Source organism: Silurus aristotelis, assembly GCF_946808225.1.
Source record: "Silurus aristotelis genome assembly, chromosome: 28".
Classification (NCBI taxonomy): Eukaryota; Metazoa; Chordata; class Actinopteri; order Siluriformes; family Siluridae; genus Silurus; species Silurus aristotelis.
Window position 1 is genome coordinate 8,386,800 of NC_139601.1, and position 19,977 is coordinate 8,406,776.

Sequence of the window (19,977 nt, forward strand, 5' to 3'; positions counted from 1 at the left end):
ATCATAAAGAATGTGTTGCTGTCTGTAGTTAAGCTTTGCATTCTGAAATCTCGGCCCTGAGAAGAATAGGAACATAAAAATCATTACAAGCCAGAACAGGCATCTAATACAGATGTGTCAGGTAAAATTTGTGTGACTTCTATATACAGCAGTCTCATTTGTAAAACTTGCACGTCTTTTAAATAAAAGGCCAAACTGACAAACCTCTAGCACATTGTTAAGCAAGATACAGAGGAATGTTTTCTTGGTAAAAAAACACAAAACAACATGAACATGACTAACAGCAATTGAAGTCCATTACACGCTATTTTCTTGAAATGACTGTTAGTCAACACAGATTCCGTGGAATAAAAAAAGTTTGGCTCTCACTGCATTCATTGACCCCAAATCAACATTAACCAAAAACAAACTTAAACTTATGTTATTGGCTGGGTTTTTCAGGTTGATCCAAACTATGATGTGGGAAAAAGTACCACATAAATAAATAATGAACTTTAAAATAAATCATATGTACCTCCTTAGAAAATGTTGACTAATCATTCAGTATTATTTTGAATAAAATAAAGGCTGTGCTAGACACACTGCATGTGCATTCTGAGCAGCATAGCGTTAGTTGCAGAGTTCATTATCACTGGGCAAACTGAACAAACAAAGTATTAACTTTTCTGATTTTTTAAATGTCCTTTGCTTCAGGTACAAATACTGATGTAACCTAGAAGCCAATCGAGGTTGGAAGAAACGAGAGTAAGTGTTCTGTAGTCAATCGGTAATGCATGTTCAGTGTTTCTGTTGTGTACTCTTACACTTAGCACAGCACTGGCTCTCTGGCACCACAAGAAATTCACAAGTGGCTGCCCGGACCTGGACAATAGGCTCAGAACCAGATACAGGCTCACTTTTAAAGCCTCGGCACACAGAGTAACGCTCCAAGTCTTCTAGCAAAGTTGCAACCTGTGCCACTGAGGTGAGTCGAGCCGGGTGAGCGTGATATAGCCAGTGAGTGGGCAGCAGAGGTTGTCCCTGAACACTGATGTGGTAACGAAAGCTTGGTTCAATCTGCACCGTTGTGTCTGCCATGGCTGAGAGCTTGGAGCACTGAAGAAGCTGCAAGCGTGGGCCCTCGGCCAGCACAGCACACCATAAGACAGGCAGCGGAGCATCGCGAAGGGATGCCAAGAGCTCCAGCAACTCCAGGTCCAGGCCATCATCAACAATGTCACCCCCCAGGCTTAAAATTTGTGTGATCTGCAAAGAAAAAGGTTATTGCAGAATAGGTAAAAAGAATAGGTAGAAATGCTCTTAATACCATTCGCCCCTTGTATTCTACATTCTAAGTGTTGCCTGTATATCTGTATAATGCAATGACAAAGTTGTGTCTGTCTACCTATCTATACAAGAGATTTTGCACAAAAATATCCTGCAAAACATAAGAACGTGTAACAAAAGATTGTTACAATTAAATTTTTTGCTTGAGGGGTACGAGTCTTACCACCCTATTTCTTTGTTTAATGTAGATTTTAAAATACTTGTGAAAATAAATTGGTACTTCCACTTGAGTTGGTATTTTCCACTATTATCAACATAGATCAGACTAGCGTTTTTTTTAAAGGGAGATTTTTATCCCATAATACTAGATGGTTACTAAACATTACTAACAGGTCTTTGCATAAAAGGGAGTGTGGATTTTTTTGTTAGATTAATTTCGTTAGGCTTAAATAGGTTTGAATGGACGTATTTATTGTCAGTGTTACATCAATTTAATTTGGGGAATATATTTGCTAACGGTTTCAATATTTAACATACACCCCTGACTTGTAGCATAATAACAAATGGTCTCCGATCTCCCAAATCCATCTTATCTTAAGGCACTAGACAAGGGTACTCGCATTCACTATTATTTGTATTTGTCTATTGATCAATTAGCAATTACTACAAAAAGATGACATTAAAAAGGGATTTCAAGTCAAGAGTCAAGAGTGGAAACAAGAGTGGAAACTCTGTGTATTTGTTTCCTTAGGGAAACAAATACACAGAATCTCACAGCATGCAGAGAATGTCTTAATTTAACTTGACTCACCTAATAACTCCATTGCCAAAATAACAGATTGGATCTCTGTTGTTGGTGCTTTGTCTGGGTACATAATTCATTTTGCATAGTCGAAGGCAATGCAGCACTATGATGATCAGTTTTTGGATCTGGATGTTTCCTTGCCATTTAAAAAGTCTCCCTCTAAATTCATTTATTATTATTATTATTATTAATAATAATAATTATTTATAATAATTATTTATTTTTGCTTATTGGGCCTTCAATAGGCATTCCCTCATGGCTTTAACGGTGTTCATCTTTTGCAACTATTGTTACACTTTGACCACAAATGTATTTTGCCACAATAGATAATGGTCACAATCCCTTCATTGGCTCAATGGATTAGTATTGCTATCTTTTAAGAGATGAATCCTTAATTAAGCCTATTCAATGCCATTAAGAGATAAACCCTTAAAATATTACAGATTTTCGGGTCCCTTTCATTGGTACCTAGGGGTAGAGGTAAAACATATGCTTGGGAATTCAAAATCTGGATCAGAGGGGTTTGAGGTTTTTGTTTGTTCTTGTTTATTTCGTTTTTTTGCGCCAGTGGATATTTAACACAAATTCACATGATACTTAAATTTATATGTTATATGAGCAGTTTACATGTGGAGGAACTCTACATGATGTGCTTACTCCCTTTGCGCTTTTCTAGTTGTCTGCTCTAAAGTACCTCTGTAAAAAATGCATTTTATTAAAGCACTAGGAAAGAGATGGAAAAATAAAGCCACACTGTGCAGCAAATATGAGGTCATTTTAGCAACTAAAATTCACCCAGTAATAAACCACTTTTAGCCTATTTGAGAACAATGAGAACTTAACATACACCCTACCAAAAATCTGTTTGGCTCTTACAATAAGTTTGACTTTTCAGCTGATTGATCGTTAAATACAATGTCCCCAGACATTAATCCCAAATTAGTGCAACAAGATCTTTTTGCACAGGTCATTCAAGATTTTGAAAGTTTGTCACATATATAAAAATGCATACAACAGCATATGCTTGGTGTGTTTTGCGCTCACCGTTGGCTCCATTTCATCTTCATCGGTTTCCTCTGTGGAGCTCTGCAACGTCCTGTCATTTACTCTAGTCCACTCATCACAGAACAGATGAAAAAGATGATCACCAGAAATTGCCTGGCTTGCCTCAGTTTCTGCATTCTAAGAAGTAAACATGACACAATGCTAATTCTATAGCAATAAGCCAATCTCATTGCGCAGACCAAGATAACGGATATTAATAAAATCACCTGTACAACTTGCTAGTCACAATCTCCCTTATCCTCTGAAATATTCAGAGCTTAAAAAGCCATATGATTTACTGCCTAGGTAAATTGAAGACCTTGTAATAGACATGGATTAGCTAAAATCAGTGATTCAGAACCTGAGATCAGGAAACTGAAGGTTCCTAACAATAACCAGATCCCTCGTAATAGTCTATTGGCCGATTTATTAGTCTATTGACCATGATTACAGCCACTTTCTGGCCGATAATTAAATATAGTTGAACTGCCATGTTCAACCATTTCCTCAGCATCATCTGTACACTGGTCGAAGTTTGTCTCCAAGAGACATCAGAAGTTTAAATCCTGAGGTTGACGGTGCCATTTAAGGGGCCAGGATCGAAAGGAGCAAATTGGAAATGATTTCTGGGTGGGTGGCATGACATACTCCGTCCCTTGCCAATTACAGCTACGCTAGCCAGTTATGGGCATCACAGAATCAGATCACAAGCTCATATGTGCAAGTAAGCATGCATTCAAGCAAGCAAGATTGTTTTACACATCTCTGACACATCGAATAAACAGCATTTCTAAAAAAACAAAATGGACATTGGCCTTCACTCCCCTAGTTGGTAGCAGTTATATGATTGAGAAGAATTGGGTGGTGGGTGTGAAATAAGCTCACTGGGAAGAAAAATTAAACAAAAAAGTGCCATAGGATAATGCTGTGCATTAGCTGTGTGTCAATTCAAAAGGCCACAGTACAAGGGTTTTCATGTAGAGCTTTAAAAGAGTTAAACAGACAACAGAACAGTGCTAAGGTCAAATACACACGTCTGAGTATGGCATGCACTCTAGCATTTATGAATGATCAATGGCAATTTGAACTGTACTATTACTATTCACTGTAATAATCAATAAAAATTGTTTCAGCTATGAGAGAGAGGAGCACAGATGTCAATAGTATTTGCGTCTCCAATGGCTCCTGTTTTGACATTATTTGACTAATTGTTTTATGTTTATCAGCAGAACAAACTTTCACATTTTTCTGCCTCATGCCTACTACAATAAGAAATTTTATTTATTTGAATAAAACCCAGATAAATTCTGTCTAAAAAAGAACAGTTACAAAAATGTATATACACATTTATACATTTACTTCTATAAAGCTGATTTTGGACAATGTCCATTGGTAAAAGCGCTATACAAATAAAGATAGAGTTGAGGATTGAAGATATTAAAAGGACATTGTATCTTACCCTCTGTCTGATAAAGAGCTACATTTGGTCTGTATGACAATGTTTATCAAGAGACATAGTCACAACAGCAAAGTTATATATATATATATATATATATATATATATATATATATATATATATATATTTATTTATTTTTTTTTTTTCCAAACTAGATGCACAAGGAATGCCAAGTGTGAATCTAGAGGACACTGGAAAAATGTTGTTTGTCATATTATAAATAGAGCTGAGACAAATAAAATGATCCAAAAATAACGGGAGTGATTTACAAAAAAAAAAAAAAAAAACACACATTGCTCAGTGGACTCTCCTGACGTACCTGTCCATTGTAATTGGCGATGAAATGCTTGTCTTTCTCCACATAGCGTACCCCAACAAGAGAACCTTTTGCAATTCTTTCCCTCTCACATTCATTGTCAGAGAACTCAAAGTCCCACTTTTCGCTGTTCTGTCGCAGGACTGTATGGCTGTAAGCATAATGCGGTTTTGATCTGACAGAAGTGATCCATCCCTGAGGAATTAGGATTGTACAGCAATTCATAAGAGCATCAATGAAAAAAACATCTAGAAAATTCATCAACAATAAAGCAAAATGAAGCAACTTACATAATTACAACAAAAAGATTATTACATTTCCAAGATGAGATGGTTTACAGACTTGCTGAAGGAAAAGACCTACCTTAGCTTCTCTTCGACATTGACGCTGACGGCACTTCTGTCTTTTTTTATTGCTTCCACCAAATTTAGGTTTGTCTATGCAGTAATCACAGGTTCCACAGTCTGCTTTCGCCACACAGCCTTTACATCGTCCACAGGAGCGCCGAAACTTCCTCAGTAGTCCCTGCAAAACACACACATACGCATGTGTAATTTTCTAAGACATTTACAAACCTTTTTGAGTAGCAGTACCGTTTAAACCAACCTCTTCTGTTGCAATATTTTCTAAATTACATTATAAACAATAACAATAGTATAAATTATATGCACATTGCTATGTGGTTTCCACCTAAAATCAATAAAGGAAAAACAAACTAATTTAATTTGTAATGTCATATAATATAAGATGCCCTTATCAATAGTGCTTTGATGTCTATCAATAAATCTCATTCTTAAACTTAAGAATATGAATAGACGCACAAATCAAATTTGCCTATATATTATGGCTGTCAAAATTAACGCGTTAATGCAAATGTATTTTACTGCACAAATTTTATTAACGCACGATTAATGCAGCACACATTTCTGACCATTTTATATTCAAAATATAGATTAAAGAAGCAAAATTAAAACCTTCACCACAACACGTTTATTCATGTCATTTCTTTACTCAGATCTAAACAAAAATAAAAAATAAACTACACAAATTTTTTTTTATAAAAAAATTAAAAATAAAATCAATTTAAAAAAATGATATATATATATGAATTTTCTTTTTCACATGGGGCCATGTAGTTTTGGATTTTCTTTTTCCCTCAATAATAAAAACCTTCATTAAAACCTGCATGTTGTGTTCACTTGTGTTATCTTTTACAAATATTTAAATTAGTTTGATGATCTGAAACATTAAAGTGTGACAAACATGCAAAAAAAAAAAAATAATCAATCAAAATCCTCTATTTTAACAAACATCTCATATAGAAAGCTGTACATAGCTGCATTGTAGGAAATTAACCCCATAATTACTAGTGCGTAATTCTAAAAACTCTCTATATCTATATAATCTTAAGGTTTACAATGCTTACATCCTTATACTGCACATGCTTAAAAAAAAGTAAAAATGCTTTGTTTCGTACGTTCTGTCTCTCTTCTGTCTGATGCAGTAGCATACACAACAACTGTAGTGCAACACTGTCCATCATCTGAATGAATCACATGAGTAAAAATGTTTGATCAGCTTTAAATATTTGTTTTCTCAGTCTACACTACAGTGTGAAAAACAGCGTTTTCAAATGTATCCATTTGGGAATACTTGGGAAAGAATTTTTATTTTTTTTAAATCTTTAAACAAAATAAAATAAAATAAAAAACTGAAAACGTCTGTCACTAATACAAATTCCTTATAAGTGCAAACATACTTGGCAAATAAAGCTCTTTCTGATTTTGAGAAGCCTTACCTCACTGTCATTTTCTTCATAAAATGATGACTGGTCATCTGAGTCACTGTACTGTGAAATAAAATCTGATTATATATCCAACATGTGTATTTGTCATTTGTTTATACTCGAAGTAAAGAAGTGTCGACAGTTGTCAGGATCACCTGTGATTCCCTAAAGTCTGGCAGCGATGGCTGAAAAAAATGATAGGCCAACTTAGTGTAGTGATCAAAATATATACAAACATTTTTTAAAGACTACATCTGTAGCAGAAGGTGGGTTTGTAGATCACTTTTGGCTGTATTACTGTTTTTATCATATGGCTTTATTACTTTGTGGAATTATGGGCTTTGTAATAGAAAATATTATAGAAAGGATATTTTTGAGGTGACTGTTAAGCAAACTTTGTTCTTCCATTCCTGTCAGCTAGGTATAATACATAAGGCATTTTTTCTGTCAGTGGATATAATGGGGGAAAAACAGATTTCATACATGTGAGAGTGATTGTGCACTTTAACTTCAGTCAAAAGAGCATGTGATTAACAGAATTAACATTAGTTATTAAACAGTGATTTACCTCAAATGGCATGATATAAGAGATCTATGGGGGTCTGGGGAAACCTATTAGGCTTGACTAAAATTAAACTAAATTCTGTAAAGCTGCTTTGAGACAATCACCGTTGTGAAAAGCACGATAGAAATAAACATGACTAAATAAGCTTTTAACTTCCAATCAATCAACTTTGCATATTCAGACATATTTTCTGTTTAATTAAACATGTGCAGCAGCACCATAAAAACCCCCCAAAAACAACAACCCCAAACATAAAAACCCCATACAAGTGCCTGCTGGCTTTCTACAAAATGTATTGAAGAGAGCAGAACAAATCTAGAGAGGGAAGGGTTGCTTACCTTGGAAGCAGTGTTTGTCATTTCTAGTCTTTCCGGCGTCTACAGAAAATGAATATTTTTTTTTTTTTTTAAATCATCAACAGTGATGCAATTACTATTTAATTAAATACAAAAACTTGAAGTCAAGGGATTAACAGAACAGGCACTAAAAGAAAGGCCATACATACATGAACTGTAGAACCACTCTGCTCCACAGGAGGCACACAATCTGCTCTTCTCTGAAAAGGAAAGAGAGATGATGGTAAAATGACAACAAAAATACAAACCAAACCAAAATAAATTGAGAAAATATTTTTCACTCTGATCTTTCTGCAATCCTCATCACCTTGAGGGATGGACACAGGCATTTCCGCTTACGACACCTAATAGGCCTTCTGTATTGAGGATTCTGTTTTCCATTCCTGCAGCTGGCACAAACCCCACAATCCTCAGTGAGCTGACACGCTTGACAAAACCCACAGGGAAGCCACTGAGAACAAAGTTACTGCTTTACTTCTGTATCTGAGAAAATACTTTTGATAATTAGAATACTAAAGAGATTCAAAAGCATTACTTACTTTTCTAAATGTAATGTTGCGGTTATCTTTAGCTACACAATGAGAGTGGGAGACAAACAAAAAGAATCATTAAGTGTCAAAAATCCACCTTAAACACCTCAAAATTGCACAAGCATATGTACATCTTTTACAAGTCAAGTATGAAATACTTTTTTGGAATAAAATTCTGCCATTTAAAGAGCAACTTTTTGCACTGATGAAGAACAAAACTGTAGTTACTTACAGGCATTGCATGCTTTGCTGCATTTTTCACACATAGTCCGTCCCTCTATAATGGTAAAGGGGTTCCTACATCTTACACAGACACTGAGAGAAAAGAATGCAAAGTGAAAATTTTGTCTTTTCTACTGTAAACTCACAATTTAAGAACACAAACCACATATAATATGCTAGGGGAAACAATTTTGTTTCCAATGTAAATTTTTTCTATGATAGAGTTGTGTTTTTTGATAAGTCAATTTAAAACTAACTAATTTCAGTCCCTGCCTTTTGAAGAGTCAGATTTTTACACACTTAAATTATACCAACCAACATAAGAAAACATACACATGAATATGTACTGGAGTAAGCATACCCAAGACAGGAGTTAGATGGAACATAGCGAAGTACATCTGCCTGTTTAGCAGGTACTTTTAAAGTCTGCAGAAGAAAGCCTGTTCTAGAAGGGACAGTCTGCTTTGTGGGGGATGCAGGTTGAATTAGGAGAGCCTGACCGGGGATCTCGTTAGATGTGCCAGGATTGGGAACACTGCGAACATCTTTTTGATTTGAGAAGGGACTGAGCCTATGCAGAGCAGTGTGACTGAGACTATATGTAGGTCCTGGACTGTAGGTCCTGTCATAAGCCTCTGTTGCCTCATTGGGAAAACTGGACTCTGAAGAGAACCCACATTCAGCTGGGGAACTGTGGTCCAACTTCTTCCTCTACATGGTTAATATGGAAAAAAAAAAAAAGAGTAGTATTACAATCCAAGTGTCAAAACATTTATGGTACAGTAATGCATTAGAAATAGACTAATTCGGGTTAATCAGAGTTCCCCTAATCTAGGTGTCTCCAAAATATGGGCCGCAACCCAACCGGTGTCATTTTTTTCAAATTTGAATGAATTATTCCATTTCAATGAAATAAATGCACAGAATTATCCCTAATAAACAAGCCAGAAGCCTGACTGTGCTGTTTTAGCATTTCATACATTTTCTGGATGCACATAAGATATGCTTTTTGCACTAGGTAGCTCTATGTTGTGTGGTGTGATGTAGCTCTATACTGTTTTATGTAGCACCAGGGTTCTGGAGAAAACTGTCTCATTTCAATGTGTACTCCGTCAGCTATATATATGGTTGAAATGAAAATAAAAAGCTTCTTGGCTTGATATGCAATAAGTTTGTGAATACTTACATTGCTACTGCTTTTGCACATGCAAATATAAAATAGACACCTCTGCATCAAGTGTGGCTGTATAAAACCACCCCAGTGAATTGTGTTAACATATATGCATGTATGTATATGTGTATATATACACTCATTTACAACTTTTACATTCATGCCAATTGACACATGCCCCTATCCAGAGCAACTTACAATATTTTATTTATATATTGCCTCTTGGCAAAGATCCTTTGAGGATTTGAGAATTAGAGGCACGAGTGCTGCCAGCATAGCGTTACTGGTTGCAGAAGCGGAAGTTCCAACGGAAACCTGTCCAAGAGCATGAATTACCGGAACCAGGAACCATGTCCTGTAATCGGATGAGACTAAGATAATCTTGTAAATTCACATGCTGTCCAGCATGTGAGGCGACACTCTAGTGAGAATTACTAAGAAAATTGTGTCTTGTCAAGCATGGGGGTGGTGGTAGCATCATGGTCTGGGGCTGCATGAGTGCTGCCGGAACAGAGCAGCTGCGGTTCATTGAGGGAAACATTGGATTTCAACATGTACTGTCACATTCTAAAGCAGAACATGTTAACATAACAATAATAACAAACAAAACAACAACCCCAAACACACCGCCAAGATGACAACTGCCTTGCTGAAGGTTATAAAGTGGTATGGCCCAGACTAGTATGTCTCCAGACCTGAAACCCATTGAGCACCTGTGGGGCATCCTCAAGCAGAATGTGGAGAAGCGCCATGTGTCTAACATCCAGCAGCTCCGTGATGTCATTATGGTGGAGTGGATGAGGATCCCAGCAACAACCTGTGCAGCTCTGGTGAATTCCATGCCCAGGAGGATTAAGGCAAGTGCTGGATAACAGTGGTGCTCACAAAATATTGACACTTTGGACACAGTTTAAACTTTCAATTAGGGTGTACTCACGTTTGTTTCCATTTTTTAAAACGATAATGGATGTATGTCAAATTATTTTTAGAGGACAGTAAATCTGTATTGCTATACAAGCTGCACATTGACTACTCTGAAATATATAGTATTGTCCTTGAGAAGATATACTAAAATATTAATCTAAATGGCTAAACTCTTTCAACAGTAAGGGAATTTTGAGGCAATGTTAACACCTTGAACTTTATGAGGAGCATATTATTGTGGCAGTATGTGTTATCCTGCTGTAAGAGGCCGCTGCCCTTTGGGAACACTATTGCCATTAATGGTGTACTTCACCTGTTATTTCGGTAGGTGGTACATGTCAAATTACCATCCACATAAATGGCAGGAACCAGAGGATCACACTGATAATTCATCATACCATGCTTGCTCCTTCCATTGTCATACTCTCCACAGTCTACTTTTCACATGCCAACTGTAGGCACAACACACACAACCCTGGCTGTTCTGCGTTAATGTAGATCCACGCAGCAACATCACTTGTTACTCACATCCGAACCCATGCCATTTTTCCTACTTCTAAAACTTGCTTTGAGAACTGACTATTTACTTGTTTAAATTATTACTTTTATTTATCTACATTTATGGGTCTATGTTTAGAGCAGCTTTATTTATTTTTCATATTCTTTAATTAATGCCATCTCATGGTGTTCTTAGTCCCCAACCAACTGAACTACCATAATGTATTTTTGTATTTATTCTAAAGTACTTCTGTAAGTTGCTCTGGAAAAACAAGTCAGGTAAAAGCTTAAATGCAATAAAGAGAAACAAATTAAATATTGGTTTATATATAAAAGTAGAGTAATCCATGCAAACTGCATGATTATAAATATAGTTTTATAAATGTTTACTTTGACCTTTGACCTGCTTAGGCATACATTTACACATAATCAGGTTCAGATATAAAGGTTTTCCAAATTTACAGGATTTTTATGAATACCAAATGTCTTGTGCAATTGCCAATGCTAACAATTCACAAAAATCCATTTGTATCCAGCTTGATTAATGAGTCCTACTGTTAACAACAATGTGAATTGGTTTTATATATTAGAGTATATGTACAGTACTGCAAATGCTAGGAAAGTGGCAGCAAAAGACATTTCAAATAATTACTTGCTTATATATTTTTATATCTTCAGATTGTTTTCTCACCTTTGTCACTCTTTTTGAAGGTTCAAGATCCTGAAATCTTCCTGTTTTGAAGTCAAAGTTGGTAAGGTCCACGGTATTCCCAATGGCTTTGAGCAGTTCAATCTTACTTCTCACTCGTTCACCTTTAGGGCTTCAAATAGGCATTACATTTCTCATTAACAGTAAGAAAACAAATGAATATAGGTAGGCAATGAAGAACACTGGAAAGCTACTGGCAAATAAAAGTGTAAAACACACCTTAAGTAGTAGACGTCTCTCTGCCCCACACTTACACCAGAACGTCGGAAAACAACTTTGCGTTTCCAGCCGTATCCAAGATTAGTACAATCCTCCCAACCGTCATAGGAACCACATCGCCATTTCCTTTTTCTTTTCCTTTAAAAAATAAATAATAATAATAGATCTACATATTTATTTTCGACAATAAGCTGAAAAGCTAATGAATAAATAATTCCATTGACATTCCAAATTTTTTTGTATCAGACAACAAATTCATTCTAATCCAACATGAACATACCGCATAGCAGTACCACCGCTTTTTCCCTTGTAGTTTCTCTCACTCCCAGCGACACTGCCGCTTCTTTCACTCTCTCCTGCCAGACTTTCGATCTCAGCATCCCTGGCCCCATCTATATCCAAGCTCTGTGAATCGTCATCAGCCTCCCAGTCCTCCTCCAGAGGCTCAAACCAGTCCACTGAAGTATCATCCAGGCTTTTCACAGGATCACTTCCACTTCTGGCTTGTCGGACACTGGTGTCAGAAATGTCTGTGGTCCCTGTGCTGCTGAGCAGCTGCTTGTCATCCACACCTTCTTTCTCCATCACAGAACAGTCTTAGACGGTGCTCTATTCCACACAAGAAGAACAATACAATCTTTACAACATTTTAAGGTTACAGCCAGCAATAGAAAATAAAAACACAGACACACATCTGCCATAACATTAAAACCACCAACCATCTCTTGGCACCTGTCAAGGAGAGGGATACACTGGCAGGTGGATCAGAGTGGCTGTCAAAGGCCAGATTGTGGTGGCTGGATGACTGAGAGTTTGCTATCCAAATAAAACAGGTGGTTATGTTATGACTGACTGTAAAAAAAGTAATTTGTAATATAGATATATGACGTTTGGATGCATTTGCAAATCACCAAAATGTGTAATGGGTTACTAACAATTTTGGGTCAAAACGCTTGACTAACATGACACATTTCAAAACAATGATAATATTTGAATTCTTGGGCCTCTACTTTAAATGGCTTGGACATCCCTTCTGGCTAGTTCCTATTTGACTGTTCTGAGGATAAACAGAACAGTTATCTGTGCAGATACCTGCAAGAGTCACTTTAATAATTTTAGCAATCAATGTTTACTAAAATGAAATTAAGCAAGTTAAACAATACTTGTTTGATTGCTAGACAGAACTGCATTCTGGTTTTCTGCTCATGCTAGAACTAGAACAAGACACATTGAGTCAAAGCTTTACCCAAACAGCTGGCCCAGATAATTCTATTTGGATAACTGGCTCAACGTAGCTAACCTTTACCACCTTCAGGAACACTGTTACACAGCCGTGTAAGCTCTGCTCTACGCTTACCTGTGACACGTTTCTGAAAGAGACGCTTATAACACGCTGGTCACTGTACCATGCTCAGGTCAACAGCTCACTGAACCAAGGGTCGCTTTAGCATTAGCGCTAAACAGCCGATTGTCTGAATGTGAGAATAGAGATGGTTAAAGCCCAAACAGCTCCCGGACACGGCAATGTGTTCGAATTACAGTCTATTAGACGAAATGTAAAATGATCTAAAAACGTCAACTCACATTCTATTACATTTTGCCAACACATCCGGTAATAATTCAAAAAGACCGGAAGCGGAAATGTTTTTTTTTTTTTTTTTTACTCCAGGTGCGCATATTCTTTAACTCGCTCTGTCATCTGCTCCTGCGCTCATTTTTAGTTATAAAAAATGTAAACACGCAGCAATAAAAGTCAAAACACACACACATCTGCTATAACATTAAAACCACCGAAAGGTAAAGTGATTAACACTGATCATCTCTTTACAATGGCACATATCACACTAGTAAGTGTACAGTCAGTTCTCGAAGTTGGTTTGTTGGAAGTAGGAAAGGATCAGTGACCAGATTGTGGTGTCTGGATGACTGAAAGTGTGCTATCCCAGTAAGACAGGTGGTTATGTTATGACAAATATACACAAATCTGAAGGTTAAATGCATTTACAAAATCACTAAATGTGTAACTTACATTTGTTAGTCAAAACACTTGCCTTACATGACACATTTAAACCCAATGGTTATCTTTGAATTGCTTTACATCAGTTTAACGTGGAATTCTGGGGCCACCACTTTAACTGAACACACCACTGGCTAGTTCCTATTTATCTTTTCTGAGGATATACAAAAACAAAGTTTACAGCAATGTTTATCTATTTTTATTTGTATTTAGTTTGAGAAATTTGAGTGCTTGTTATTGTGCATTGACTCAGCACTCACAAGCCTGAGGTCTATATACTTTGTATAGCATTTCTTTCTACCAAAGAAAATGAAATCTCCACACTGATCACTTTGGTGAAACTGCTTCTTACAAACTGAAAACCAATCAAAATGTAATAACCTCAAAATAACACCATTTGAAGCACAATTTTTGCCCATTTTTTGGCTGCCTTTGCCATAACATAACCACGGTTTGCATCATAAATAAAAATGGAGCACCAGACAGAGTATAAATGAGATATATAACTTGTGTAAATTTTTTTTTACTATATTCAGTTCCACACACAAAAATACATTAATGAACACTACAAAATAAACTTTATTAATTACAACACAAAGGGTAGGTTGGAGCTGTGACTGTGCATCGCTATCTGTCTTTGTTGCTGCGTAAATCGGTGGTCAGAGGATCATGCTGAATAGTTTGGTGCAACATGAGAGCCAGCAGTCCGGCTCTGTTAGTCATTGCTGTTCTTACGTTACGTTCCTGCTCAAACAGCTCATCCAACTTGTACCACTGTTAATAACAGAAACAAAAGAAGAAAAAGACAAAGAAACCTTAAAATAAGGGGCTGTAATAGCTTCACAGGCAGAGGTTAATCTGGTCAGTATTATGTTTAACTCACCACTCGAACACGCTCGAGGTCTACTTCTGCTCGTCTGAGTTTCTCCCAGCAATAGTGTCTGTTGCATCTGCGCTTAGACATTCTGCAATACTCTCCCGTGGGCTCAAAGACATTGCGCACTAGAGGACATCCACACACTTCATCCACTGGCACCTACAAAAGTGACAGAAAACAACGAAATAATACAAGTTTTTTTTTTAAAGAAACACTGGGGTAAAAACCAAGATATAACCACTTATACATGCACTGACCAACCATAACATTAAAACAATGGTGGGTGATGTGAAGATCATGGATTATCTCACTGGGTGGGCAGGCTGCCCAACAAAAAATTACTTTTTGTTGGGCAGCAAATGAACAAGCAGTTATCGAAGGTCACTCCAAGAAGTGTTGAAAACATCAAAAGGGGCAAATGTAAAGATCTGAATGGTCTCAGTTTTTTTTCCCCCCCTTACTTCTTTTTGCACTGTTTTACCATGATGCATTTGTGTGTAAATTGCACTTTTTTGAAAACACAATGCTATATATGATCCCCCAGACAAAAGTGTTACTGCTAATGGGTCACAGACAAAGAGAGAAAGACACACAAACAATTACTATTACAGTACTATAAACTATAAGTTACAGGACTAGGTTTTCACCTTGGGGTCTCTGGAATGTTCCGGACATAAAACCTGAAGCCTCTTGCAGTATGTTTTGCTCTGAGGGTTATACACATCGCAGAAAAGTCTTGTTGCTCTGGTAACACAATTGACAGCATATTTGTAAACACTGAAGATAACAACATTTAAATGTATTTCTTTAAATAATTATTAATGCTAATATTCTTACCCTTCTATTCGTGTTGGGAAAATAGAACCAAAAGACGTTTGGCTTTCATACTATGTAAACAAAAGAAAAGTGGTAAAACACCTTGCTTGTATTTAACACTTAAATGATAGAAACAAAAGACTGAAGTGAAGGAACACCTGAGCACTATTTACCTTAGCATAACACCTCTCCATGTGTCTCATTGCTACTTTAGGGTTAATGGGGTGACTGCAAGATACACAAAAGATTTGGAGATCTGTATCCTCATTCTCCGTCTCATTTACCTGCAAAAGGACACAAAATACAAACACAATTGCCAATGCTTTCTTAACCAAAGAAATGTTTGTGCAGGACTACTGGGCCAATGAGTTCCCACCTCCTCATCCTGCTGAACCACTTGCTGCTTGGCTTTAGCAATAATTCCCTCTAGGTCATGAAAGCGGCGCTCCATTTCAGCAAGTCGCATGCGAGCAGCCTGCTGCTCCTTTCGAATTCGCTCCAGTTGCTTCCTGCCTTGTTCCTCAGCGATGCACGGACTCTGCTGCCACTGCTGGATGCGCTGTGGAAGAATCTCGTAGATCCGACTGCAAAACCAGCAAGCACTCAAACCAGTTCATTTTGTAGCTATGTTTTGTTGAATGTACTTTTAAAAAGTAAAATGTGAACGCACAAATAGAAATGGGGACTCACTTGGCTGCTAGCTTCATGCCACAGTCCTCGGAGCAGTATTTTGAGTTAGGACGTGCCAATTCAATACAGCTGGGTCCCAAGCACTGGTGCAAATCTCCAGTGTAACGGCAATCACTTTTTTCACTGTGCCTTGTACGGTCTTTATGCTTTTGTTTTTGCTTGTGCCTTCGGGACTCCTTCTGCAAAGGAACACCACAATGTAATGTCCATGACCAAAAACAATGCTGTAAGAAGCATGCTCAGTATAACACTTGCTTTTTGTACCTTTTTGTCACATTTCTTCTCTCTGCGTTTAACATGCTTGACTTTTATAGCTTTCTTGCAGTGGGCAGGGCTGTAAACTAGACCTTCATCATCCTCACTGCCCCATGGCTACACAAGAAGGACAAAATCATTAACAAGGCACCACTTTTTTTTTTTTTTTTAAGCGTTGGTCATAGACAAAGTAAACTGAACAGCTCTTCAGTTTCACTTTTAAATTGTATTACCATGTTCTGGTCCTTGTATTGTGAGTACAGCTCCATCTCAACATCATTATAATCATCTGAGTATCGTCTGTCTCTGTGCATCCTATTTTCTGTCCTCTCGTGCAGGAAATACTCCTCATCTCGAACGCGCAGCATTTTCTAAAGAGATCACATTTAAGACATATAAATACAGACACCGTAACTGATGTTAAACACCAATTTTACAAACTGCACCTGCTGCTTTGTGTACAATTATCAAGCTCAAATTGCCTATAGCCAGGTGACAAAAAAAGAACGAAAATGGATAAATAAAAGTGAAAAAATTAAATGGAATTAAAAAGTGAACACTTCCACACAGGTGTGCTACATTTTACAGTTAAGCATTTATCTGTCTACCATGCTCACTGGTCTGCATAATGTTTTGCACATCCAGTTCAATTCAATTTAGTCCAGTTAACCAATGGTTTTGAATCAAGATTAACAGAGGAAAACGCACTAGGGACCACAAACACACCAGAAAAACTGTCACACCAACAATGGGAATGCAATGTGTCAGAGAGCCAAAGGAACAAAATACACAGTGATCTAGGTGGGCACTGTGCTGGTTAATCAAAGTGTTCACATCTTACAACAGCTCAAATAATGAATCGTAGCAATTTGCAATTACCCTTGCACGAACTACACACTGCCGCAGGCGACATTTTTGCCGGATTTTGTTCGGGCCCCCAAATTTCTTCATGTCCTTGCAGAAGTCACACTGCGCACAGTCTTCAGTACGTCTGCAGGGTTCACACTCACCACACATTCGTGCGGACCGTTTCACCTGTAACAAAAAACTTTCCTGTTCCTTATATCATAACGAAATATTAAAGTGATGTTAACAATGCATGTTTATCTACAGCAGAGAAATTTTAAAGAGAAACAAGAAGAAATGTGTGTGGGGGTAAACCTAAGCCCTCACTTTGGATCCACGGCGCTTGTCCAGTTTAAAGTCCAAAGAACATGATCGTTTTTTAATTCTCTCTGGTTCAATCTCTTTCTCACGTGACTTCTTTGAACGGTATTTTAATTCAAGAGAGGGATCCATTTCTGTCAGAAAGAGAAATACTAATTATTAATGTAGTTCTAATAACCCTGGACAGGTAATCCTTCATGTTCTCTAAGAATAATGTTTCATGGCTTAGTATATGCAATAAATACTCCAGTATGTTTCCATATTTCAATGGGACCTTCATATCGAGCTTGTAGCACTGAGAGGGGTGACGTTAACTTTTAAGAACTGGATAACACACTTCAATGTTACATTAAATTACCTCAGTTTGAACATTTGATATGCTTTCTATGTTCTACAGGGAATAAAATATTTTTATATATTTTTATATTTTATACAGCTTAACACTTAAATGTACTCCAACAGGCATATACATCTTTAAAAACTATATATTCTTTCAATTGTTAAAAAAAAATGATTGTTGGGAGAAACATTGTCCTTTGAACATGTATTTATAATAAGAACAGATTTACTCTGGTAATTGTAAAAGTAAAAAGCGAAAAATCCATTTGTTTCTTTTAGGCAACAAAACTACCTAAATTATAAAAAATAAAATATAAAACTCTTGGCAAGGTCCTTGCATTTAAGCATAATTAATTTTCTCACACTTAGACGCTATAGAGAATGAAGTTGTTGCTCTTAAGACAACTACTTTGTACGTCGCTTTGGACAAGGGCATCTGCTAAATGCCGCAAATGTAAAATTTTCACTAAGCCACAAATTCCATGTTTTCTGCTGAGCAGGAAAATAAAAACTGTTATGCCAACTTCAGTCCTAGTGCCATATATCATATCATGGTATCCACTTAAAGCTGTAGAGAAGAGCACATGTTAAAGCCAGGACCTATCAGCCCATGTAAACAGTGATACACAAAAGCTTGTTCATTTGTACTTCAGAGCATAATCAGATCCACAGGGTGCACATGTGTGAGAAGTTTAGAGAGAGGTGGCTATATAGCAGAACATATTTGTATTACATACACCCAAGTCGGTTTGGGAAAGTCTGCCCAAACAAGAAAACAATTATTCACATCCTGGTAGTCATCTTGCAAACAAGTGACTATGTCCCAATCCTTTTGACTAAACAGAAGAAGGCCGAGTACTTACCCTGACACTGCTGGCAATACCACTCTCTGATACCCTTGGCCATTTTCTCAGTCACATTTATGCAATGTCCATGAAACCACTCGTTACAGTTATCACAGCCACTGTGGACACAACACTGAGTAAACTAGTGCAAAATAAAACATACATAAGCTGCAAACTGCACATTGAGCTCACATCATGAAACAATTGATGTCTGGCTTCCGACAAATGCAGTACAGAGGCTTCTCCTCTTCTATACTGTTGTTGTCTAATGCTGCCACTTGGTCCATATCTGAGACTTCACTATCCTTAGGAACGAAAAAAACACAAAAGAACACAAACGTGGGGTTACTGGTGAACTAGTCAGTCAGTCAGTATATTATTTAGGGTAATTTCACACCTCGGTATAAATATTATACATAAAATGTATACGTGTTTATCTCTGCACATTAGTAACAATCCCAATAACGATTAAATTAAGAAAAATACCCTAGTTAAGAGTATAGGTAAGCTTGCTGGGAATCAGAATGATAGCTCATCCAGTCAGTTGTAAAAACTGCCACATTCCGCTTTATTATACAGTAAGGCAAAGCTTCTACAAAACAACTTAGATTATAAGATTCCTCATGTTTTGTAAGATTTCTACTGTTAGCCTAGCTTAGCGCACTCACCATCGGCGCGAATTAGCCGCAAATATACGCAAAACAGTCTTGATTGAGAGGAAAAAAACTCTCCAAGCGGAAGGAAATGTTTCAGCTTCACTTGGAATTAAATTGGAAACAGTCTCGGTTATTCCTTATTTCGAAATATAAGAGTATACGTTAAATAAAGTAATAGCAAAAAAACAACAACACAACACCAAACACAGCGGTTAAACAAATTCCGCTTTTATTTCTTCTTCGATGATTTATATGGGGGTTCGCCAGACCAGCTTTCTGCTGCATTACCGCCACCAGCTGGACAGGTGCCAAAATAGCTGACGATGGGGTTGTTTCCCGTTCTTCTTCTTTATCTCCTTCGTCTTCCTCATCTTCTTTTTCTTTATATGCTTCCTCTACTTCTTCTTCTTTTTCTACTTATTATTAATTTTATTATTATTATATTAT

General features: G+C 37.0%; 2 protein-coding genes across 11 annotated transcripts; both read right to left on the bottom strand.

Annotated features, from left to right (window-relative positions):
- Window positions 1–190: 190 nt before the first annotated feature.
- Window positions 191–13,510, bottom strand: mbd1b (methyl-CpG binding domain protein 1b). 9 transcript variants are annotated; one of them, XM_083534103.1, is made up of 18 exons: window positions 13,453–13,510; window positions 13,226–13,340; window positions 12,588–12,684; window positions 12,149–12,477; window positions 11,869–12,006; window positions 11,632–11,761; window positions 8,709–9,058; window positions 8,358–8,440; window positions 8,135–8,166; window positions 7,903–8,046; window positions 7,745–7,795; window positions 7,578–7,616; window positions 6,830–6,859; window positions 6,687–6,737; window positions 5,252–5,413; window positions 4,892–5,083; window positions 3,116–3,253; window positions 191–1,245 (listed from the first exon to the last, which is right to left on the bottom strand). In XM_083534103.1, exons 4-18 carry the CDS (start codon window positions 12,451–12,453, stop codon window positions 778–780), a joined length of 2,313 nt encoding a protein of 770 aa, XP_083390229.1. In that variant the 5' UTR covers window positions 12,454–12,477; window positions 12,588–12,684; window positions 13,226–13,340; window positions 13,453–13,510; the 3' UTR covers window positions 191–777. The 9 variants fall into 9 exon arrangements, with proteins under 9 accessions (XP_083390229.1, XP_083390232.1, XP_083390227.1 ...); XM_083534106.1 differs by having other exon boundaries at window positions 13,275–13,340; window positions 13,453–13,499; XM_083534101.1 differs by lacking the exon at window positions 12,588–12,684.
- A 771-nt stretch (window positions 13,511–14,281) lies between these two features.
- On the bottom strand, window positions 14,282–19,961 carry cxxc1b (CXXC finger protein 1b). 2 transcript variants are annotated; one of them, XM_083534175.1, is made up of 14 exons: window positions 19,543–19,961; window positions 19,067–19,179; window positions 18,893–18,993; window positions 17,697–17,824; window positions 17,403–17,558; window positions 16,757–16,894; window positions 16,533–16,640; window positions 16,269–16,447; window positions 15,955–16,162; window positions 15,752–15,862; window positions 15,600–15,649; window positions 15,410–15,506; window positions 14,769–14,921; window positions 14,282–14,659 (listed from the first exon to the last, which is right to left on the bottom strand). In XM_083534175.1, exons 1-14 carry the CDS (start codon window positions 19,543–19,545, stop codon window positions 14,513–14,515), a joined length of 1,692 nt encoding a protein of 563 aa, XP_083390301.1. In that variant the 5' UTR covers window positions 19,546–19,961; the 3' UTR covers window positions 14,282–14,512. The 2 variants fall into 2 exon arrangements, with proteins under 2 accessions (XP_083390301.1, XP_083390302.1); XM_083534176.1 differs by having other exon boundaries at window positions 19,361–19,872.
- Window positions 19,962–19,977: the final 16 nt, after the last annotated feature.